Consider the following 24,435-nt stretch of genomic DNA (forward strand, 5'->3'; position numbering starts at 1 on the left):
TTACATATACGTTATACGTGGTAACTTGTAAGCGGGCACGAGGTGTATGAACAGAACACCTGTGTTATAACGACTGCCGTGGTGACATGGGAACAATATAAATGTAGTTCATGCGATAATTTCGTTAAGGTAACATCGGGTTGTCTAAATAAACCACTGCGAGGTAGATGTTTTTCACCGGACTACAATCATTTAACAACCTAATTTAAAGAAAGATATATTTCAACATTCGTGGGAATTTATATGTATGAACGTTTTTCTTGCTTCGCATACAAAAAGCTTGGTATTAATTATAAATAGCTCCCAGATAATTATATCTCGAACCTGTAACGACGTTCCCGCTATTTCTAATTCGCTTGGGAGAATGGTCATTGTTTCGTCATCACTCGTCTCATTGTTCGGCTGCACCATGTCCGCTAGTGACGTCAGTATATTGTTTGCGTCATCAATGCTTATTTCTGTCAAGTTTTTGAGGCGATCCACCTGAATGAGGATAAATATTTATCATCGTATAAGGCAGTCAAGTAAGAAAAAAATAGAAAAAATAAAAAAAAAAAGTAGGAAAAAGTCGAAAAAGTAGGAAAAAGTCGAAAAAAGGCGAAGAAAAGGTGAAAAGTCGGCGAATAGTTACCCCTCGACCCATAAATTGTACTCCGTATATATTTCCCAATACCTGTTTTTCCATTGATTTATATTTCTCAGACTTCCTTTCGAAATAATTCCATTCGACGTCAGCGTACGGATCGTCCACCAACGTGCCAGGTTCGTTGTAGAACACAGATGGCGCTGTGTCACGTGCTTTCTCGTACGTTGAACAAGCTTCTGCTTCAGGACTGTAACTAAAACTTCGACAAAATATCCGAGTTTCGGTGACGCAATTGTTGTGGCAGTCGGTGAATGAAACAGGGGCGTACCAGTAGTTGTATTCATCTGGAAATAAATTAAACTTTAATTATTTTCCAAGTTGAATACCATGACAAACAAATTGAAAAATGCAGTAACCAATATAAATGCCCAATTTAAAGTCTGTATTAGTTAAAACGGCATGCCAAGGTAGAGAAACCTGTTAAATCACACTGCGTACGCTGAAAACCAGTTAAGGTGGCTGTACACAGTATCCGGCATGCGAATTCGCTTGCGAAGTCGTATGCAAACCCATTACCGAGTTCCGCATGCGGCAGCGAAATCCGGACAAAACAGACAAAACGGACGAATTCCGGATACTGTGTACAGCCACCTTTAAAGTGGTAAATTATTAAACACGACGTTGGCAAAAACAATTGAGCACTAAAACTGCGCCTCACCGAACTGCATCTCACCGAACTACATCTATGCTACAGACTTGTGCGACCAACTACTCCTGCGCAACCAATGACGCGTTTATACTTGTGCTTTCAACGCCAAGGCGGGAAAGTAATCGGCAATTGGCGTTTTATTGAATCAGCAAGTCTGTTGTATCGTGCGCGTGTTCTCGCTCGGGATATTTGGATATTATAGTAGGGTAGGGAAAGATGGGACACCTTTTCGTTTAGTTTTCTCTTTTCATTTAGTAGTAAACAAAGAACATTTAATGAATCATAAAACTGTATCTTCACGACTTCCACAGACTGTTGTTAATTGTTTAAAACATGATCAGGCTATTCGGATAATATGTGTTAAAGGTGTCCCATTTTACCCCACACTACCAAACGGTGCATTCTCGCTTAACCTCCTTTAAACATAATTACTAATTAACCCCACCACTCTTAACTAAACATCCCAACTTAACCCACTCACCCATCTTCATGCCTTTAACCCGGATAAAGTTTTTCAAAACTGTAAAAAAACGAAATGTTAGAAAAGAGATCAATTACTTTATAATTTCAATTCAACTCTATAGCCTAAATCCCAGATCCCATGACATGCCTCACTGTAGGACTTTACCCATATAGAATAGAATGTGCATATACAATGTTGGGGTAGTGGGCCAACTCTGGTCTAAATCCCAGATCCCATGACATGCCTCACTGTAGGACCTCACCCATATAGAATAGAATGTGCATATACAATGTTGGGGTAATGGCCAACTCTGGTCTAAATCCCAGGTCCCATGGCGTGCTTCACTGTAGGACTTCACCCATATAGAATAGAATGTGCATATACAATGTTGGGGTAATGAGCCAACTCTGGTCTAAATCCCAGGTCCCATGGCGTGCCTCACTGTAGGACCTCACCCATATAGAATAGAATGTGCATATACAATGTTGGGGTAATGAGCCAACTCTGGTCTAAATCCCAGGTCCCATGGCGTGCTTCACTGTAGGACCTCACCCATATAGAATAGAATGTGCATATACAATGTTGGGGTAATGAGCCAACTCTGGTCTAAATTCCAGGTCCCATGGCGTGCCTCACTGTAGGACCTCACCCATATAGAATAGAATGTGCATATACAATGTTGGGGTAATGAGCCAACTCTGGTCTAAATTCCAGGTACCATGGCGTGCCTCACTGTATGACCTCACCCATATAGAATAGAATGTGCATATACAATGTTGGGGTAATGAGCCAACTGATAAGTCTAATTTGTCTAGATTCCATGGCGTGCCTCACTGTAGGACCTCACAATATACAAGAACAGTTAACCAACAAAATATATTGAACCTAAACTATTTCGATTCGGTTCTTATGGAGTTGCCACATCTATTTAGAAAGGGGGTTTCCCTGATACGAGAATCTAGGTGGTCGTAATTTGAACAAATAACATTAAAATAAGCTTTGTATGGATACGTTAAATTGGATTAAAAACGAAGTTGTTGTAAAGTGATACATTAGTTGTGAATCGTAACGAGACGTTTGAAGAATTTGGAGAGATTTTAAATACATTGTTTGGTTGGTTTCGATGGTCCATAGTTTGAAAACAAACCACTTTAAATGCTCTTGTGACGTAACATTGGAAAGTCCCTAATTAGCGAACGCGGGACTTGAAACACGTCATTGTCCGAAAGTAAATTAAGTTGAGTGGGGAGCGGTAATTGGCTAGGTCGGGTTATCTGAATTGTCAGCCATATTAAAAAAAAATAAAAAAAATCGCCCACAAAGTTATATACGTGGTAACTTATAAGCGGGCACGAGCTGTATGAAAAAGAACACCTGTGTTATAACAACTGTCGTTGCCCTGCCATGCGAAGATAAATAAGTTACATACGTGGTAACTTGTAAGGGGGCACGAGGTGTATGAAACAGAACACCCGTGTTATAACGACTGTCGTTGCCCCGCCATGCGAGGATAAATAAGTTACATACGTGGTAACTTGTAAGCGGGCACGAGGTGTATGAAACAGAACACCCGTGTTATAACGACTGTCGTTGCCCCGCCATGCGAGGATAAATAAGTTACATACGTGGTAACTTGTAAGCGGGCACGAGGTGTATGAAACAGAACACCCGTGTTATAACGACTGTCGTTGCCCTGCCATGCGAGGTTAAATAAGTTACATACGTGGTAACTTGTAAGCGGGCACGAGGTGTATGAAACAGAACACCCGTGTTATAACGACTGTTGTTGCCCTGCCATGCGAGGATAAATAAGTTACATACGTGGTAACTTATAAGCGGGCACGAGGTGTGTGAAACTAGTTATAGTAATGTAAGTTATAGTAACCCACACACTAATGAAAGTCCTTAAAATATATAACTTTTATTAACAAAGAATATGATATAAAAGAAAATCATATTAATTAAAACAAAGAAGAAAAGGGAATACGACAGTCGAGTGTTCTGTTTCATACACCCAGTGCCAGCTTACAAGTTGCCACGTTTGTAACTTATTTATCTTCGCATGGCGGGGCAATGACAGTCGTTATAACACGGATATTCTGATTTATACACGTAGTGCCCGTTTACCAGTTACCACGTATGTAAATTTTTAGGTAACAATTTTCACCACAAGACGACAGTCGTTAAATATAAATCTCCTCACCTTCGCTAAGAGCGGATGAATCGATATCAACTTGAAACGAAGGTTGGTCAAATAAGAACAAGATCTAAAGTGAAAGAGTGGGTGAAGTTAGAACATACGGTGATTGCGTGGTTTGCGAAGATAAATACGCTGCATTTAAATATATGATGCTACGCTAGGGGGGGAAGATGGGACGCCTTTTATTTATTTTCTCGTCCGATTTGTAAGTAAACAAAGAACATTCAAAGAATTAAACAACGTATCCTCACGACTCCCATAGAGGCATAGACCGTTGTTAATTGTTCAAAAAAATGTTTATAGTTGATAACCAATACATGGTAAATAAATCCACATCAGCAAAGGCTGCGATATAGACCAAATATTTATCAGTGTTCGGCAGGCAGCATATTTATGTGAGGATAAATAACATTAAACTTACCACAGCGAAAAATAAAATATTGCGTCCCATTTTCCCCACAAAACACAGATTCTTCTTTCCAAACTATCCGTAATGTTGTCCCACAATCATGATTAATTATAAAGTGTTCAATATTTGCTTGAGGAAAAAATGTAATCATAGAAATTATAAATAATACAGCTAGAATTATATGTTTAATGTTTCTATATCTTTCATGGTTCATGGCCCCTTTCAGAGACACTCAACACCCATGCCCCCTTTATTCCATCAATAAAATATATATATTAGAACATATTTGCGTCTGTTACTCGTTTATCACTTCGCAGCAATTTGCATTTTGGCTGTTTAAGAAACACTGGTCTTATACGCTTTGTTGGATTCTTTCTACTTATCACAGTTTTCTTGTCTTTCCCAGTTTTATTACCGGTAATTCTATAATATAATCTGAAGTGATTTTCAAAATGATATTAAGACATATATTCATTACTCCAAACTTGCTTCCTAAATATTTTAGCCTTTAAGACAAAGTTCCCACAGCACGCCAGGGGATATTAGTTGTACGCCATGTTCGCCTAACATCCGGTTATTAAACTAACTCAACATCTCGACGTTTCTAAGAGTTTATCTTGATTGTCATTTATAAACTTCAACCTAATACGTCCTTTTATAAACGTTGTTCCCCACGATGCTGATTCGTGACAAACACTGATGGTGTACAGTATGGACCTCCAAACTTCCCTATGTCTTATAATAAAGCGATGAAAAGTTGTTGTTCTTAGCGAGATGCATCATCTATTCAATATATTAGTCAACAGGCCAAAGTTTGTCCAACCAAAGAATTATCGTCAAAACTCACTTCAAACTTCGTTGCTATAAAAACAAAACGATGGCCACGATTTCGAACACGACGGATTCGAACACACAAAGAAATCCAACAAAGCAAAGGTCCAGGTTCCTTATACGTTAGTTGAAGGACACCCTGGAGTTCCAACCACTGGAGTGGTCCCCCAAAGCAGCGACAATACGGGAGGCAATGGATCATGGAATACGCGTGTCCTCTTGAATTTTTGTTCCAAAACTTAAGTCTGGGATAATGGTCCTTAAAACTGTACGTTCTTAATCAGTTAAATTTGCTTAAGTACTTTTTGACTCCAGGCCTTTCTTGGGACGTCCTTAACAAGCTTTGTACCTTTCTACAAAGTACTTCTCTATAATCAAACATTTCGTTATATAACCTATACATAAGCCAATGCTGAACTTGTGTACGTAATATCGCCACGCGGGGATGAGAAAGTTCATTTATTCATTCAATAAAATTGAACTATATATATTACGACAGGACATTTAATATAAAGTTGGTCCCTTACAGTGTATTTGTATTCATTCAAGGCACCAAACAATTCGTTACATAACATATATAGAAGCATGTTTTAACTTTTGTATGAAATATAACTCGCCATCTGTTTGTATATTGTGGGGTAAGATGGGATACTGTTTACACCTAAATCCTATATTTCATAATCGCGTTTTACAACAATTAACAACAAAAACGCCATTTTAAAGCCATGAGAATATGGTTATACGATTTTGTAAATGTAGTAGGGGGGAAAGATGGGACAGAGAGGGAAAGATGGGACACCTTTCGTGAGAATATGGTTTTATAATTCTTTAAACTTTTTTTGTTTACTACCAAATGGGACAAGAAAATAGAATGAAAATGTGTCCCATCTTCCCCCACCCTACTATATTATTCGTTTACTACCAAATGGAACAATAAAGTAATATGAAAGCATAAATATACCGTTGTTAATTGTTTAAAACACGATTAAAATTTTGTGCTGAAGGTGTCCCATCTTTCCCCACTCACTATATATGCAGATATATTAAAATCGATGAAAACATGTTCAAGCCGGTAGCTACAAACCTTTTCCAATGGATTGTAAAACGGAGAACCCGGATCTTGTTAATATTTGCAAACATTCCAGGCACGTGTGTGCCACAAAACTTTTACGGATTAGTTTATTGAACAAGTTTTGGCACAATGTTCTTGTGTTGTTGTGTAGAAATGTAAAGGTGAGTTTTGGTCATATTATGTGCCGCAAATAGATCCGAGAGGTCCAAACGTGTGGTGAATAACATGTTAAAAAGCCTCGTAAAAGCTGCAAAAAAACATCCTCTAAAACTTTTACGCTTACAAATATAGTTAATATTTCTTATATAGTAGGGTGGGGGAAGATGGGACACCTTTTCATTCCATTTTCTCGTCCCATTTGGTAGTAAACAAAAAACATTCAAAGAATTATTAAACCATATCTTCACGACTCCCATAGACCGTTGTTAATTGTTTAAAACACGATCAGGATACTTGGATAATATGTGCTTAAGGTGTACCATCTCCCCCACCCCACTATATGAAGGATAGGGTCAAATAAAGCGCATTGCCCGCGATCGCTTAATCAAACCACAACAACAATGGACCCGGAGTGTATTACAAGGATTAAATTACTTTTGATACCTTTGTAAATTGGAACTTAGCCCCTACACGAGACTAGAGCTTTATATACTGTCTGCAAATAAGGTCGAACCCTTACGAAACGCCTGTTTCGTCATTTGTTTGTTAAATTCATATTTTGTACCAATGCGCACATGAAGAAATCTCGCTAAAAGCTCAGCATAAGATTTAACTTTGGTCATGCTTTGTGGCGTTTGAAAAAGGTATCAGAAAGTAAAATACGTTCTCGATATGCCTGATTTACTTTCTGTATTTCCTTGTTCACGGGCAGGTGTAAATGTACTTTGGGGGAAAACGTTTATTTAGTTTTGCAAAAGACTAAATGGAAGTTGCTATGTTAACCAGTGTGTTTGTATTTAGTTATTACTCTTTAATCATTATTGTTACGTCACATACGTTATCAAAACAATGTATTGCGTAACAATAGGCTAAACTGTGATTGGTCAGTTTAATTTTATTTGAAGCCTTTTTAAAAACACGTGCGTAAATTATTAGTGAGGTTTGTTTAGAATATATTTCGTATGTCAGAACTTTATTATAAGAAAACATAAACATGGCGACCGTTGTTACTGCGAATCCTGTTGTTATGGCCACGCCTAATGCTCAAAGTGAGAACAAACTTTATTCGAAAGAATTTAAAATTGTTGGGGTAAGTTGAATATAATTTTACATAATTACAATTATTATTGAATATGTTGTTAAGCAATATTTAGACGGAAATGTCAATTTCGTGGTAAATGTCGCTCGTAGCACTTCTAACGCATGGCAGGTGGAAAAATACAACTATTTTTCTATTATTTTTTTCTGCTAAAAAACGTTAATCAGTAAAACTTATTTTTCATATAATACACGTCTTAAATCTTATGATAATTTAACGTTGTTTCATTACGCTTAACCAGGCAACCGAAAGTCAAAAACACATTTCGTTGGTCTTTTTTAACCGATATGTTACCCCGAGTTTAAGGTGTGTATTTGCGCAATATAAGAGAAATGCCCGAGCCGATTAACACGAAAAGTTAACATATATTTATTTGCATATAATAAAACTATAGAAATATGTGTTTTGTTTAAAATATAATAACACCTTTACTTTTTTATTCCTAGTTATAAGAGAGCTTGTTGATACACTTTTTCACATAATAACTATACCAATAACACACTGTATTAGCTGCACAAAACAACGTATAATTTGAACAAAGTAGAAAACATTATATTTAAATTTGAATAACGACATCAATGAGACGGTGGGGTATATTGACTCTATTCTATACGATATAGCACATTAAAGTTTAAGCCTTTGACTCAAAGGCAACGGCTTACGTAACAATACATAAGAGCAGCCATCCGCACAGTAGTAAAGCCACGAGATATGGTTACCCGTTTGTTTAAGAAGTAGGAAGTTGGACTCAGCATATCTGCGGTAAAGAACGTAAAACGAGGGAGACACAATAATGATTTAATGATTTATACGCCTGAAACGCAAGCGGCCAAAATCTCTCGACTAACTTTGGTCAAAACATACGATAGTATCCAGCGTGCAATGTAAGCACAGAAAACAGAAAAGTCACATTTTGGGGTTATCGAGAACCTAAGTTACGCTAAGCCAATTGTTTGGAAAAGATTTCAATTTTCTCTTTACACGTGGCTATTTATCTTTGTTTTGCATTTCTATTTTGCAACTTGAAACAGAAACTGCTGCTAAACCATCGAGTTTAATTAATTATATACAGAGTGGGAGAAGAAGGGACGTTTTTTATTCTACTTTCTCGTCCCATTTGATTGTAAACAAAGAAAACATTGTGGGCTATACGATCGCGAAGATCAAATTACTAAAAAAAACGAGAAGGGTTGACAATTTGAGTTGACAACAAAGAAAGTAGTTCAAACCCTCGTACAGATAAATACGTAAAGAAATTGTCAAATAACACACAAAATAATGTAACAAATCTATATAACAACTCACTAGTCTCCACCACAAAGTTACATACGTGGTAACTTGTAAGCAGGCACGGGGTGTATGAAACAGAACACTTGTGTTATAACTACTATTGTTTTCAGGTTACGCATGAATAAATAAGTTACATTCGATAAATAAGTTACACCCAATTACTTTTATAGGCGATGCAAATAATGCTTGGAACTTTATCCATCACCACCTGGATATATGCATTGGTGTTCGCTGTGTCAGGACCGGTGTTTGATAATTTTGCTTATATTTCCGCGGGTGTTTGGTGCGGAATATTTGTAAGTATGTTTTAGTCATATAACGCTATATAAGCTACTTGTTTTCTATTAACCTAATGACATAGGACTAATGCCCAACGAATCGTGTGAGATATATATAGTAGAGTGGGGGAAGATGGGACACTTTTTCATTTTATTTTCTCGTCCCATTTGGTACTAAACAAAGAACATTTAAACAAAGAATTATAAAACCGTGTTCTTACGACCGTTGTTATATGTGTTTAAAACACGATCAGGATATTTTGATATTATGTGCTAAAGGTGTCTCGTCTTTCCCCACCCTACCATATATACTAAAGCACACAGAATTAATAGCGTGTTTGCCCGTGGGCGCATTTTTATTGATCCCTATGATAATCACAGCAATATATTCTATTATTTTTGTTTACAGTTTCTGATCGCGGGGATTCTCGCAACAGTTTCATCGGTGAAACCAAACAAATGTAAAGTAAGTTGGAACATGAGGTGTTGGTTACACCATGTGTGGTAGGGTGGGGAAGATAGAACACCTTTAGCACACAATAGCCACGTACTAACCATGTTTTAAACAACTAACAACGGTCTATGGAAGTCGTGAGGGTAGGGTTTTCCAATTCTTTGAATGTTCTTTGTTTATTACCAAAAGGGATGAGAAAACAGAATATAAAGGTGTGCCATCTTAATTTCCCCATCCTGCTATACTTTAATAGCATACTCTTGTTATACCCTATGTGTCGCTTCCCTTAGCGTTCCTGTTCACGGCAGTGATATTGAATGAATCCGTTTCGTTTGAAATTAACACCCGTTACGAATGTGAATCTAGCTACACTAACCTCTCACTAATCCGGAAAAACTCGACAACGGTATTCTTAATAAAACTTTTTCCAATAGACTAAGATATATTTAATACATTACAACATGTAGTTTCATAAACCTAAAACATGTATACATACAAGTAACTGGAACAGTAAACGTCAAAATACCAACCAACTGCGCATTCTGCAGTATAGACAAGAAAAAGCAAGAAATGCCTGTAATTGCGCGCAACGCCATAAACACGCAACAAATAATTAAGCAAGCGCTTCAGCAACGAACCAACGCAATAACGAAACCAAGGCCCAATACGGGATGTTTTTGAAAGATCTAAAAAAAACACTGACAAAATAACACGACTACAAAATATAATCCCCATATACAACTTATTTTAAATAGATTATTTGTACAGGTTGTTGCAGGAATGGTGATGGCGATATTCGCCGCCATATTTGCAGCTACAATGTTTGGTATAGAAACCGCTGGCGCTGCGTTGACAAGTGGTCCCTTGTCTTCAGTTTATGGATACTATGGATACTACAGCACATACTACTCATGTACACCTTACTACCAATCATCTTACTACAAGAGTGGCACATATATACCATACTGTAGCAGCCCACTCAGATCTTCAACATATATTTCATCAGTGTACATTCCAAGCAAATATTTATCTTGCCCGTCTAGGTACAGCTACATATACAGATCCGTAAGTTCTTTGTGAATATAACATACATATATCTAGAGAATCTGACTTTAGGCAGAGTTTGGTTAGGCCCGTAGGGTGGGAAAGACACTTTTAGCACATAATCTCGTAATATCCTGATCGTGTTTCAAACAATTAACAACGGTCTATTGCTGGGAGTCGTGATGATGCAGTTTTTATAATTCTTTTAAATTTCTTTGTTTATTATTAAATGGGATGAGGAATAGAATGTAGAAGTGTCGTATCTTACCCCCACCCTACTATATGCAGAGATAGGGCATTTGGTTAAAACAACACTAATGTTTTTTTTCCTCTCGTTTTTTTTATACAGAACACCGGTATTACAACCCTCCATGGCTTCATGGCCTTCTTCGCCTTCGCTGAGCTCGTGGTAGCAATCGTGCACTCAGTTTACTGCTGTAAATTCAGCCAAACATCAAACATGGTAACTTTGAATAAAAATTAAAAACACGTCTGAAGTATTTAATACTGTGGGGTAAGATAGAATTCCGTTAGCACATATTATCCAACATTTGCCAATATTCTTAACAAATCAACAGCGCGCCTGTGGAGTCGTGGGGATACTGTTATATAATTCTCTAAATAGTCTTTGTTTACTACCGATTCTAATTGAGAAGACAAAGCACAATGAAACCTTTAATCACCATACCCCAGCCTAAATACCCTATCCTAAACGTTACACCTAATAAATCTTCTAAAAATTTACTATAAAAACCACGCCCATTACATGACAGCCACCACAGACAGCAACCGTGATCCAATACACAAACCAGTATCCACAACAACTACAACAGCAACAACAACAACAGCAACAACAACAACAAAACTTTGGAGTTCCACAGCAGATGCCGGTAACCAGTATAAGTCACCAAGGTAAAGATTGATTGTATTATGTAGCATGCATTGCCTATATTTGCATTCCCCATACACCTTACACAGGTATTCTAGGGTGTTTATTACACCGCAAGGTGGGGGAAGATGGGACATCTTTAGCACATAATATTCAAATATACTGATCGTGTTTTTAACAATTAATGACAGTCTGTGGGAGTTGTGGGAATACGGTTTTATAATTGTTTGGATATGTTCTATGTTTACTACCAAATGAAATAGGAGAATAGAATGAAAAGGTGTCGCCTCCTCCCCCACCCTACTATACCCACGGTACATGCTTATATCGTCCCATCCACGCCATTTCCACCATGATAAATGGATTGAACGTCATTTAATTCATTGATTATTGTACTAAGCCTTACCACCTGAAACCTCTCCATGGCTGTACCAAAGTATAAATGCTTAGGAAATATACAATCGTTGGGTGAATATAGAAATGAACCATCTATTTATTCCACAGTTCCACCAGCTTACACAAACGTTTTGGGACCGCAAATGTTTCCTACCCAGCCAGCCATTCAACAAGTAAGTTACTTTCCAACCTATACACCCATAGAGTTACGTCTTACTTATTTGTTTACAATGCAAATAGTCTATTACTGTTAAAGGGGGTTTCTTCTTGAGTAATGACAAACTGTCTCATGAGGTAAACAAGATTTCGTAAGCAATATTAGGTTTGCAGGTTTTGTAGACATCTTTATAAAGGCGTTATAATAGGTTTACACCCAAAGTTTTTCTTCGTTCGAAATCGTGGTTTGAAACCAATATGTAAATGAGGAAGTGAAGCGACTTCCTCATTTAATTCATTGTGATGACGCATGATGGCTACACCGTTTGCTGTTTATGCTCGGTTGGTGCCGTGTCTCAATGTATAGACGCGTGATAAAGCGGGCACGAGGTGTATGAAACAGAACACCCGTGTTATAACGACTGTCGTTGCCCCGTCACGTGAGGATAAATAAGTTACATACGTGGTAACTTGTAAGCAGACACGAGGTGTATGAAACAGAATATCCGTGTAAATGTACAACGACATAAATGTCTTGCAGTATCAGCAACAGCAACCTACAACTACAAGCACTACTGACTACAGGAATAAACCACTCCCACCAAACAAACCAAACAACGAGGCATAAGATCATCGTATCCTTATGTAACAAACCAAACAATAGTTGACTCATTTAGATTTATAACTTTAACCAGACATCTACTATTGGGAAACCTAGGTTTAAGTCCAATATGATATAAATATATTTTATAGTTTGTACCCCAGCACACACCTAGATATATTGCCATGTAAATATTGTTTATATTAGTTGGGGTAAGATGGTCCATGTTTTTTGCTCCTTTACCGCCCTATTTGGTAGTTAAAAAAAAAAATTTACAAAGATAATTGTTAAAAAAATGATAAGTGAATTTGGGATAATAGGTTTTAACGTTGTCCTTCTGTCCCACAATACTTTACTGTAATACCTTATGGCTTCTATTTATGTTAAACGTCATCAACGTTTCCGGAAATGTCATATTTGTTCTATTGTTAAAATGTAAACATGTTTTGTAGAAGATGTCTTAAACGAGTCATCCCATTGCTTGTATTTACATTTGAACCGTAGGCAGAATATTATCATGTTATATACGGTATCTTGTGCCCTGTACACTGCGCGTAATGCATCTAGTACGTAATCGAGTAATTTAGTAGACTGGGAAAAGATTGTACACCTTTTCATTCCATTTTCTCGTCTCATTTGCTAGTAAACAAAGAACATTCAAAGAAATATAAAACCGTATCCTCACATCTCCCATAGACCGTTGTTAATTGTTTAAAACACGATAAGGTTATTTGGATTTTATGTGCTAAAGGTGTCCAATCTCACGCCACAGTAGTGTATTATGAATGTTGTATGAATCCCGCTGTTTGCGTTATAGCGCTTGCGTAGCTTTTATAAACCTGCCATGTATATACAGTGTGTTGTGTAATAGCTTTAGTTGCAACATATCAGGTATAGAACGTTTATGTGAGTGGGCAATGCGTTTGTTCTCATATTTCTCGGTATTTTAAGGTCTGACGTAGGGCACAGTACTGCAGCCAACTTAATGTATGCATGTATTTAGTATGTTAAAGTCACATAATGTTAAAGCAGAGTTATTGTCGCTAAAGTCAAGGGATGTATTATTCATATCCGGGTTTCCCTAGCAACATGTGTAGGTGTAAGGGATATATCATATGCAAACAGGTATGACACACCAGTCTCTTTGTATATACTGTTTGCCAAGGTTTTATATATTCACACAAATCTAGTGAAATCAGATCGATGAAAAGGTGCCAGAGCGAAAACAGCTTACACGCATGCTGAAAGGAATTGTTGTTTTTTAAATTTTCTTAATTGTTTTGTAATTTATTGTATTATTCCGTCATATCATCTTGTATTGTTTTGTAACAGGTCTTATTGTTGCGTCATATTAATATTCCTTGTGTTTACGATATAACTTATATATACTTAAAAAAAAGTCTAAAACACCAGAATATTATGTCTGCTGTGGTCAATACAACACCCGTCATCATGACAACACCTGCTGTACGCCCAGGGAACAAACTGTACGCAAAAGAATTTAAAATTCTCGGGGTGAGTGTTGTTTATAAACAAGTTTGTGGGGTCTGTGATCGCTTATACATATGGTAGGGTGGGGGACGATGGGACACCTTTAGAACAAAATATCCAAATATCTTGATCGTGTTTTAAAGAAATAACAACGGTCTATGGGAGTCGTGAGGATACGGTTTTGTAATTCTTTGTTTTTTTTTGTTTAATACCAAATGGGACGAGAAAAAAGAATGAAAATGTGTCCGATCTTCCCCCACCCTACTATATTATAATAGAATTGGGGGCGAGTTTATGATATATGTGATATAACAGTCTACTTCAAGTTAGATAGGTCACTTCATATAACCAGAGGAAAACGGTGTTCCATATGTGGTAACTCGTAAGCGAACACGAGGTTTATGAAACGGAACACCCGTGTTATAACGACTGTCATTGCCCCACCATGCGAGGATAAATAAGAAACATTCATTTAATCAAAGTGTATCTTATATAGGTTATCCAGATTATGCTCGGAACACTTTCCATTATAACATGGACGTACGCTCTCACGCTTGAACTTACAACTTCTAGTCGGGATGTTTTTGTTTACATTTCATCGGGCATTTGGTGCGGAATATTTGTAAGTATTATTCAACATTTATATGATCCATTTCGTTCTTTTACTATATAATATGGATGGTGGGTGGATGAGACATCTTTTAAATCTATTTTCTCGTTCCATTTGGTATTAAACAAAGAGAACTCAAAGAATTATAACACCGTATCCTCACGAATCCCATAGATAGACCATTGGTAACTGTTTAAAACACAATTAGGATATTATGTGACCATACAACATGGTCGTTCTATTTCATACACCTCGTGTCTGTATACGAGTTACCAAGAATTTAATTTGTGAGTCATTATTTTATGGCAGCACTTTATGACAGCGTCATAAAACCCATATTTCCCGGTAGATTATAGAATGTCAATAGTCGTATGATTTGTCAACCTTACGTAGGTCTTATTTTAAAATATAAGGAGACATTTTGGCGGACACACAAATATACACACACATTGTGGGTATGCAAATATTTCAAACCTATGACGTACCAATTTGCCTTTTTCTTGGGAATATAAAAAAATTCCGCGCTGTACAAGCGAGAGAATGCAAGAAAAAAGGAAACAAACGAGAGAGGAAGTGTCTGTTGCAATTTATGAGGCTCATTATTACGGTAGTTTTACGTCATAAGGATGTTATTGTTTACAGTTCTTGATCGCTGGAATCCTTGCGACTGTTTCTTCATTTAACCCGAACCGATGCAAAGTAAGTTTATGTGACTTGTAACCTCTTTCTCATTTTAATAACTTGCACACTTGCATATCAATACTTTTGTAAAGAACAACTGAAACTTTTTTATCCGCAATGGCAGGGCAACGACAGTCTTTATATCACGGGTGTTCTGTTTCATACACCTCGTGCACACACATAAGTGTTTTTATATAGGAGTTACAACCAACTTTGCCCCCTAGCTTCCTGTCACTGTTACCAACTTTCACTTCAGATCTTAAAACAAAATAAAGTTTTATGTAAGTTACATTCTTATATTTGTACAGGTTGTTGCAGGAATGGTGATGGCGATATTCGCCGCCATATTTGCTGCTACAATGTTTGGTATAGAAGTGGCAGGTTCCATAATTATCAGCAGCCGTTCATACTATATATATACACCATACTCAAGCTATAGCTGCACCCCTTACTACCAAGCATCTTACTACAAGAGCGGCACATATATACCATACTGTAGCAGCCCATACAGATCTTCAAGATATATTTCATCAGTGTATATTCCAAGCAAATATATATCTTGCCCGTCTAGTTACAGCTACATATACAACTACTATTCCCAAAGTCAATCTATATTTGTAAGTAGTTAAAAGTAAGCTGTAACTTACAATAAGTTGTGCATATTTGGGATAAGAACTATTTCTAGCAATGATTTATTTTTAGCAACATGCAAAACTAAATGATTTATGGGAGTTATTTTTGGATGCAAATGAGACCCAAATGTTGGGACCCATGATTTTTTACTATGACTGCTATGTTAAAAACCAAATGCAAAACTTTAAAACTTCGAAAAGGTATATTAATTTATAGAACGCGCTATGGTTTAGAGTAATGAGCAAACTCTGGCCTAAATCCCAGGTCCCATGGCGTATCTCAATGTATAGTACCTCACCCATATAGAATAGAATGTGCATATATAATGTTGGGGTAATGGGCCAACTCTGGCCTAAATCCCAGGTTCCATGGCGTGCCTCACTGTAGGACCTCACCCATATAGAATACAATGTGCATATACAATGTTGGGGTAATAGGCCAACTCTGTCCTAAATCCCAGATCCCATGGCGTGCCTCACTGTAGGACCTCACTCATATAGAATAGAATGTGCATACAATGTTGGGGTAATGAGCCAACTGTGGTCTAAATCCCAGGTCCCATGGCGTGCCTCACTGTAGGACCTCACACATATAGAATAGAATGTGCATATACAATGTTGGGGTGATGAGCCAACTGTGGTCTAAATCCCAGGTCCCATGGCGTGTCTCACTGTAGGACCTCACACTTATAAAATAGAATGTGCATATACAATATTGGGGCAATGGGACAACTCTGGTCTAAATCCCAGGTCCCATGCCGTGCCTCACTCTAGGACCTCACCCATATAAAATAGAATGTGCATATACAATGTTGGGGTAATGGGCCAACTCTGGTCTAAATCCCAGCTCCCATGGCGTGCGTCACTGTAGGACCTCACCCATATAAAATAGAATGTGCATATACAATGTTGGGGTAATGGGCCAACTCTGGTCTAAATCCCAGATCCCATGGCATGCCTCACTGTAGGACCTCACCCATATAAAATAGAATGTGCATGTACAATGTTGGGGTAATGGGCCAACTCTGGTCTAAATCCCAGGTCCCATGGCGTGCCTCACTCATATAGAATGGTCGATTTAGATTAACATTGAAACAAATATTCCAGGGTGTTAGAACTTCATTGGCAACCCTCCATGGCTTCATGGCTTTCTTCGCCATCGCTGAGCTTGTGGTAGCAATCGTGCACTCAGTTTACTGCTGTAAATTCAGCCAAACATCAAACATGGTGAGATATGATGTCTTTATTGTATGTATCAAATACACAAATCTTTCACATTAGATTATACACGAGGTATTTTACAAGCTATTTGAAATCTACATGGAGATTGTGGTTTGTGGGTATAAAGTTTATTTAGTAAGAAATTATGTTGTATATATATTATGTATAGATACATTTCAATATACATAAAATATATATATATATATATATGTGTGTGTTATGCATAAGCACGGTCATACTTTACCTTTAAAATAGAAATTCTAAGACTAGAGCTTCCCGAAATATAAGTTATTTCAGATAAAGTTCAGGCAGAAACTTTTAACCGAAATCCTTATCTCATAACAATCATAACTATTACTGTAAACTACCAATGCTTAATTGGTTGCCAATATATTTAGGCTCCCCAACCAGTGGTCCAATACACAACAACATACCCACAAACCAACTTTACAGGAGTTGCTCAACAGATGCCGGTAACAAGCATTGGACAACCTATAGGGGGTAAGCTTGACTGAATGTAACTTATTTATCCTCGCATGGCGAGGCAACGGCAGTTGTTATAACACAGGTGTTCTGTTTCATACACCTTGTGCCCGCTTACGAGTTACCATAAATGTAACTTTAGTAAATATTTATATGGCTGACAATTTATACAACCGATTAGCGACCACTGGGTTGAAGCAATTGTTCTTAATAATTGACATAAAATTATTATATTTTATCAACCTATCTATACGTTATATTGTTATAGGAGCTTACCAAAACACCGTGTACCCTGTAACATCGGTGCCTTACCAAGCTTCAATATATGCGAACCAAGTTGCACCAGTTTCCGTAAGTAATAACTTTTATTTGTCGCTTCAATTACTGTAACAAATAATCAAATATCAATAAACATTTGCAAGAATTTAAATACGGAATACAGCATGGTATGCTACTTACTTTATCCTTGCATGGCCAGAAAAGGACAGTCGTTAAAACTTCTATTTGAGTGTTCTATTTGTACACTTCGTGCCAGCTTGTGAGTTACTATATATGTTATATAAAGACAAACCGATAGTTGTAAAACATGCTTGTGGATAAAACATTTACACAATTGAACTGGAAAAAAGTTTTGTTGCTATACTAAACTAACAACTGACATCACCTCATGTAATGAGTAAATCTGTGTACGTCATGTCCTGCCACTGTAGGCTAAGTGGCTTGATATAGAAACTGAAACCAATACAACAACCTGTTTCCGAATGAATAATTGATCTCGCAGCCACAGTTTAAAATGGATTAAGTTGTGAATAGTTTTATCAAATGTTTAAAAACTGTTGTTTTGTTGATGTGTTTGGCTTCCTTATTTTGTAATATTAATATGTTCATGGTTGTCACAAAATTATTTTAAATAATTGTGAAAAAAAAACAATATTGTGTTAAAACAAAGATAAAATGATATGAATGATATTGCTTTGATAGAATTAAAAATTATTTTAAGACTTTTTTTAACTTTTTTGGGACCCATCTTGAATGTATGAATGTCGACTAATTGTTCTTGAGATGTAGCAACCAATGAAGTTTTAACACTTTACTTTACATTTACAGAGCCCTCCCATGTCACCAGTAGCTACTGGCATGTCTACAGCATCAGGTTCTCAAGGTATTCAACCCCCACCTAATTATTCAGAGGTAATGCAGATGTTATTTATCCTTATTCTAATAAATTAATGTATCTTATTTATTCTGTTGTGGCAGGGTAATGACAGTCGTTATAACACTTGTTATTCTGTTTCATGCATCTAATGCCAGCTTACAAGTTACCACATATGTAACTTTGGTGATTAATTGTATGGCTGACATTTAGACAACCCATTAGTGACCATTGGGTTGAAGCAATTGCTGTTAAGTGTCTTGCCCAAGGACGCATACCTCCAATAGCCTTAAACCTGTACAAATGGATTGACAACTAGAACAAACCAAAACTAAGCCAAGTTACAACTAGATTATTCATGTTTAATATTCCTGTCCCAGGCAGACAAAACAGGAAAAACAGGAGACAATGAATTCTTAGTGAATTAATGACTTTGGAAATCGTTGATACAATCTACATCCAACTACTTTGTAAAACCTGTGGGCTTCTGCTATCTATCACATGTTCATTAGTTGTATATATTTTAGTTGTAGTGTGTTTTAGATACTCTACTTGACTTGTTAATTCCTTTTTTTTTCGTTAAAAATCAATGTGACAACTAAATTGCTTTGAAGTTATGGAATATATATTGACTGTTGTTATTACCGACATTTTAAACTATGTTAGTGTTGTACACAGAGTAAATGTTCCTATTTTATAATGATATATATATATATACAACATTTAGCTTTTAATATAAAGTAATAAATAAAGTTCTTCATTTTAAATGAGATTTAAATCATTAAAGCACAAAGTGCAGCATTGGTGTAAACTTAACTCATCATAAAACATCTATGCTACATTTTTTAACATAAACATCTTCTATCCTGTACTAATTTCTAATCCATTGTAATTTTTTTACAAAAAACACTTAATTTTTAGTTTAAAATTCTTCAACATTTAATTTTATAATGAATTATGTTTTATAGGCACTTCCTATCTTTTTGCTTACTTAGATATAGTAGAAATATATAACATTTAATATTGCTTAACAGGAACCTTCTAGAATCTACTTTTTTATGGCCGAAATATACTGATAACATACAAATAATTTTATAATCTTAAAATTATGTACATACAAGATTTTTAATAAACATAACTTGCTTTATCGTTATAACACGGCTGTTCTGTTTCATACGCCTCGTGCCCGCTTGCGAGTTACCATGTAGGCCCTAGGTGTAACTTTGTAAAGTTTTTTTGGAGCGATTTTTTACCACTGTTTAAAGTATGATATGCCATGGCCTACTCAATTTAAGTGGGCCATGGTTGTGCAAACAATAAATATACAAGGTTTTTATATTGTAAAACTTCTTAATATAACCAGTGCGAATCAGTCAGTTTTCTGTTGTTTGCAAAAAAACTTTATTTTAGTCTTTAATTATTTATCCCGTGTGGCGGGACAACGATAGTATTTATAACATAGGCGTTCTACTGCATACACCTCATTTTCGATAAGTGTTTCAAAGGCTATAATGTCGTAACGCATTTTATATTTTGCCTACTGTAAAATACCAGGTTCTCAATGCTAATTTTAACTTGTTAAAATTGTTTCGTAAGCATTGAAAACTCGTGACGCTTAACAATTAGAGTTCGTGTCTTGGGATATTTGAGTAAATGCACGAACACGACAGTGTAGTTATACTATACTTGCAGTCAGCTCTGGTACATAACATGAATTGTTGTTCATCTCCTCAAATGCACTTACAAAAATTAAATAAGTCGAAACAGCAAAGAAAAGGGAATTAGCATCAAAAGAGACGTTAAAAACTTGCATAGCGTATTAGTTTCAACAGTTTTTCCAATTAAATGTTATACCAAAATAGTGACTTTAATAAACAAGTACCACATTATTCTTTGCGAATGTTGTTTTCTAAGTTCTAATTCAAGTAAACGCCTACGAGCATAAAAAAAATCAAACGGCTAAAAGTAACAAAAAGTAGAACAGACAAAATATAACATGCTAGAAAACGAACTTGTTATTTTTTAAATTTATATAATTGTTCTACAACTTATTGTATTATTACGTAATTGTTATGTAGAATTGTTACGCCATAATTGTATTTTACAAATTTGTTTACGATATAGTCTAGATTTGTTAAAATAGATCACGAATAGCTAGAATTAATATGGAAACTAACGTGGATACAACTCCTGCTCTCGCCTCCGAAACACCTGCTACAGCGGTTTCTCCTAGTCGGAATCAACTGTATTCAAAAGAGTTTAAAATTGTCGGGGTATGCTAAAGTTAATGCGAGTTATATAGAAAAGCAGCCACCCGCAAAGTCACGTACGTGGTAACACCAATGTTATGACGACTGTAGTTACCCCGCCATGCGAGGATAAAATTACGTGGTAACTTGTAAGCGGGCACTAGGTGTATGAAACAAAACACCCGTGTTATAACGACTGTCGTTATCCCACCACGCGAGGATAAATAAGTTACACACGTGGTAACTTGTAAGCAGGCACGAGGTGTATGAAACAGAACACCCGTGTTATAACGACTGTCGTTATCCCACCACGCGAGTATAATAAATTACATTCATTTAAATTTAGGTTACCCAGATTATGGTTGGAACACTTTCTATTATGACATGGATATACGCCCTCACACTTGCGGTCAGCACAAGAACGACTGATGTTTTTGTTTATATATCAGCTGGTATCTGGGCAGGAATATTTGTAAGTATTATATTGCTAAATATGTACCGTAGAGCGAGGAAGATGGGGCACCTTTAGGATATCCAAATATTCTGTTCGTGTTTTAAACAATTAAGAACGGTCTATGGGAGTCGTGAGGATACAGTTTTTTCTATGTATACTGCCAGATGGGATAGGAAAATAGAATGAAAAGTTGTCCCATCTTTCCCCAATCTACTGCACAATAATAAAATTCCGATGGTAGTTTTGATTAATAAATCTACTAGTTTATCGTATTCGCCTCGGTGTAAATAAAGTTCATAATGTTTTGTAAAGTTGGCAACTAGTGAATGTACCCACAAACTTTTTGTAAAGTTTGCCACGTTATCGTATTATGCAAATTATCGATTTACTTTGAACGAATGTCGTTTAGGTGTTAAATTCATTCACTTCGTTTGTTTAATAAATATGGTCTTCATGGTCGCAAGTGAATATACACATAACATGTTTTGATTTTAACACAACTCTGGATTATATATGTTATGCCAATAGTATTGGTGTTGCTACGTCACGTCCTGTGTATTTCGCCACGAACAAGTTAGAGAACATTAGAAGAAAGCAAAACGAGAGAAGTGTCAATCACAGGCGAACAACAGATCACGCATAATGTGTTTATTGTTGTTTACAGTTCTTGATTGCTGGAATACTTGCCGTCGTCTCGTCGGTAAAACCAAACAACCGAAATGTAAGTAACATTAAGTGCGTCCTGTATGTAAGTGTTAACAGTGGTTAGAACGCCTAACCCAGTTCCATAGGATATAAGTTCAAGGCCTAACCCTGCTACCATTATGCGCGTCTTTCTCTGAGAAGGCACTTAACGGCAATTGCTCCAACCCAGCGTTCACTAATGAGTTGTTAAAATTGTCAGCCATACAGAAAAAAAATCACCACAAAGTTACATTTGTGGTAACTCGTAAGTTGGCACGAGGTGTATAAAACAGAACACCTGTGTTATAACAACAGTCGTTGCCACGCTAGAATAATAAGTAACATTCAACTGGAACTGTAGTATTGGCATACGAAAAACTCTGGCTTCTAAGTTACATCTCCAGTCTGTCAGCGAAGTATTTTCCCGAGGACCTAGAGTTGAAGGCCATGGTTGGCTCATTACCATCCATCCTTATGTATATCCTTCATGCCGCTAGTGTAACTGTGTCCTGTATTCTTCATAGACCTTGCCATAACTATCGTTACATATACCTACAGGTTGGTGCTGGGATAGCGATGGCATTGTTTGCCGCAATATTTGCAACGGCTATGTTTGGAATAGAAGCTGCTGGGATTGGAACCATTTCCAACTTTTCATCTATACCGATGCCTTATGCAGTTTATTCCCCAACAGGACCATGCACCCCTTTCTACAAACCATCTTACTACAAGAGTGGCACATATATACCATCATGTAGAAGCCCATACAGATCCCCAAGATACATTTCATCAGTGTACATTTCAAGCACATACTTATCTTGCCCATCTAGGTACACCTCGTACAACACTAGATACTACAACTACCTACTACACCAGTCGCGCATGACCACAATTGAGTCCCTATATGTAAGTACATACATATATATAGTGTAATTTATCTTAAAAACTGGCAGTTCTTTTAAAAAAAAGACAGTTCTCCACGAAGTTACACTCGTGGCAATTAATAAGCAGGCACGAGGTGTATGAAACAATACACTCCTGTGATTATGAGATTCAGACATATTTTGCAGTTTTTTGTAAAATATTTAGTTCGTTTTTTTTATTCATTCGCCGTGACGCCGGCATAGTGGTTAGCGCGCCTGCCTGTAACCAATAGGTAATGGGTTCAAGGCTCGTTGCTGCTACTATTGTGAGTGTTTCGTGTATGTGTACTTGGGCAAGACACTTAACGACAATTGCTCCAACCCAGTGGTCACTATTGGGTTGTCCAAATTATCAGCCATACATAAAAATATATTCACCCACAAATAAAAAAAAATAAAAAAATCTTCCAAAATTATCACCCACAAAGTTACATACGTGGTAACTAGTAAGCTTGCACGAGGTGTATGAAACAGAACACCTGTGTTATAACGACTGCCTTTTTCGGCCATGAGAGGATAAATAAGTTACATTCATTCATCATTACGACTGTTACATTCATACATTCATTCATCATTACGACTGTCATTGCCCCAACTAGCAAAGATAAAAAATAATAATATTTTAATAATAAGATCAATTTTATAATATGTGGTTGTTGTATTAATGTATTATAATAATGTATATATAATGTGTTTAACTTTACAAAAGGTTTTTGAACAAAGTGGGACCCAAATACTGGGACCCAAACTGATTTTAATAATTTTTTTACAAAACTGATATTACTTTAAAAGTTTTAATTAATATTAGTTGTATCATTTTTCGGGCGTTTTAAATGTTTTGCCCAAAGAGACGCTTGTCAATAGTGGTGGCAGCGTCGGGTATTGAACCTGGTATAGTTTGGCTACAATGCACGTCCCTAACCACTAAGCCACGGTGCCAACAATACATTATGCTTCACATGCATCGTAGCTTAGTGGTTTGGCATGTCAGTTGTAGCCAAAGGATTCCAGGTTCAAGACTTGATGCTGCCAATATTATGTGTTCTGTGACTCAGTGGTTGGGTTGTTATAGCAAAATAAATTACAATATGAATAAATGAATGTAACTTACTTTATCCTCGCGTGGCTGGAAAACGACAATCTTTATAACACGGGTTTAACACCCCGTGCCAGCTTACGAGTTACCATGTATGTTACTTTGTGGGTGATTATATCTCG

The 24,435-nt window shown here is 36.6% G+C and overlaps 4 protein-coding genes and 1 long non-coding RNA gene across 9 annotated transcripts in view; 3 read left to right on the forward strand and 2 right to left on the reverse strand.

Annotated features, from left to right (window-relative positions):
- Positions 1 to 273: 273 nt before the first annotated feature.
- Positions 274 to 4,493, reverse strand: LOC108950161 (the record flags this gene model as incomplete). Its single annotated transcript, XM_018815091.2, has 5 exons — positions 4,380 to 4,493; positions 3,962 to 4,025; positions 1,777 to 1,815; positions 674 to 930; positions 274 to 483 (listed from the first exon to the last, which is right to left on the reverse strand). Coding segments are annotated over exons 1-5 (600 nt in total), but the record flags the coding sequence as incomplete, so codon positions are not given.
- A 2,847-nt stretch (positions 4,494 to 7,340) lies between these two features.
- LOC100184454 lies at positions 7,341 to 13,491 on the forward strand. Of its 2 annotated transcripts, none has more exons than XM_026837886.1 (8): positions 7,341 to 7,519; positions 8,989 to 9,114; positions 9,506 to 9,562; positions 10,319 to 10,615; positions 10,944 to 11,057; positions 11,368 to 11,506; positions 11,988 to 12,052; positions 12,583 to 13,491. In XM_026837886.1, the coding sequence occupies exons 1-8, from the start codon at positions 7,424 to 7,426 to the stop codon at positions 12,661 to 12,663; spliced, it is 975 nt and encodes a 324-aa protein (XP_026693687.1). In that variant the 5' UTR covers positions 7,341 to 7,423; the 3' UTR covers positions 12,664 to 13,491. The 2 variants fall into 2 exon arrangements, with proteins under 2 accessions (XP_026693687.1, XP_002126492.1); XM_002126456.5 differs by having other exon boundaries at positions 7,345 to 7,519; positions 12,577 to 13,491.
- A 449-nt stretch (positions 13,492 to 13,940) lies between these two features.
- Positions 13,941 to 19,941, forward strand: LOC100179756. Of its 4 annotated transcripts, none has more exons than XM_002126260.5 (9): positions 13,941 to 14,151; positions 14,624 to 14,749; positions 15,380 to 15,436; positions 15,727 to 16,035; positions 17,158 to 17,277; positions 17,670 to 17,772; positions 18,023 to 18,105; positions 18,862 to 18,945; positions 19,288 to 19,941. In XM_002126260.5, exons 1-9 carry the CDS (start codon positions 14,056 to 14,058, stop codon positions 19,333 to 19,335), a joined length of 1,026 nt encoding a protein of 341 aa, XP_002126296.1. In that variant the 5' UTR covers positions 13,941 to 14,055; the 3' UTR covers positions 19,336 to 19,941. The 4 variants fall into 4 exon arrangements, with proteins under 4 accessions (XP_002126296.1, XP_009861963.1, XP_026693685.1 ...); XM_009863661.3 differs by having other exon boundaries at positions 19,292 to 19,941; XM_026837884.1 differs by lacking the exon at positions 18,023 to 18,105.
- The window catches only part of LOC113474906, a 6,912-nt gene continuing 263 nt past the window's right edge, over positions 17,787 to 24,435 (reverse strand). Inside the window, exons 2-3 of the long non-coding RNA XR_003396626.1 lie at positions 24,381 to 24,413; positions 17,787 to 17,857 (exon numbers count right to left, since the gene is read on the reverse strand). This is a non-coding gene — a long non-coding RNA (uncharacterized LOC113474906). The remainder of the gene's footprint in view (positions 17,858 to 24,380; positions 24,414 to 24,435) is intronic.
- On the forward strand, positions 21,011 to 23,242 carry LOC113474905. Its single transcript, XM_026837887.1, has 4 exons — positions 21,011 to 21,180; positions 21,503 to 21,628; positions 22,275 to 22,331; positions 22,853 to 23,242. Exons 1-4 carry the CDS (start codon positions 21,073 to 21,075, stop codon positions 23,225 to 23,227), a joined length of 666 nt encoding a protein of 221 aa, XP_026693688.1. The 5' UTR covers positions 21,011 to 21,072; the 3' UTR covers positions 23,228 to 23,242.

The sequence above is a fragment of the Ciona intestinalis genome, unplaced genomic scaffold (assembly GCF_000224145.3).
Source record: "Ciona intestinalis unplaced genomic scaffold, KH HT000032.1, whole genome shotgun sequence".
NCBI classification, from domain to species: Eukaryota; Metazoa; Chordata; class Ascidiacea; order Phlebobranchia; family Cionidae; genus Ciona; species Ciona intestinalis.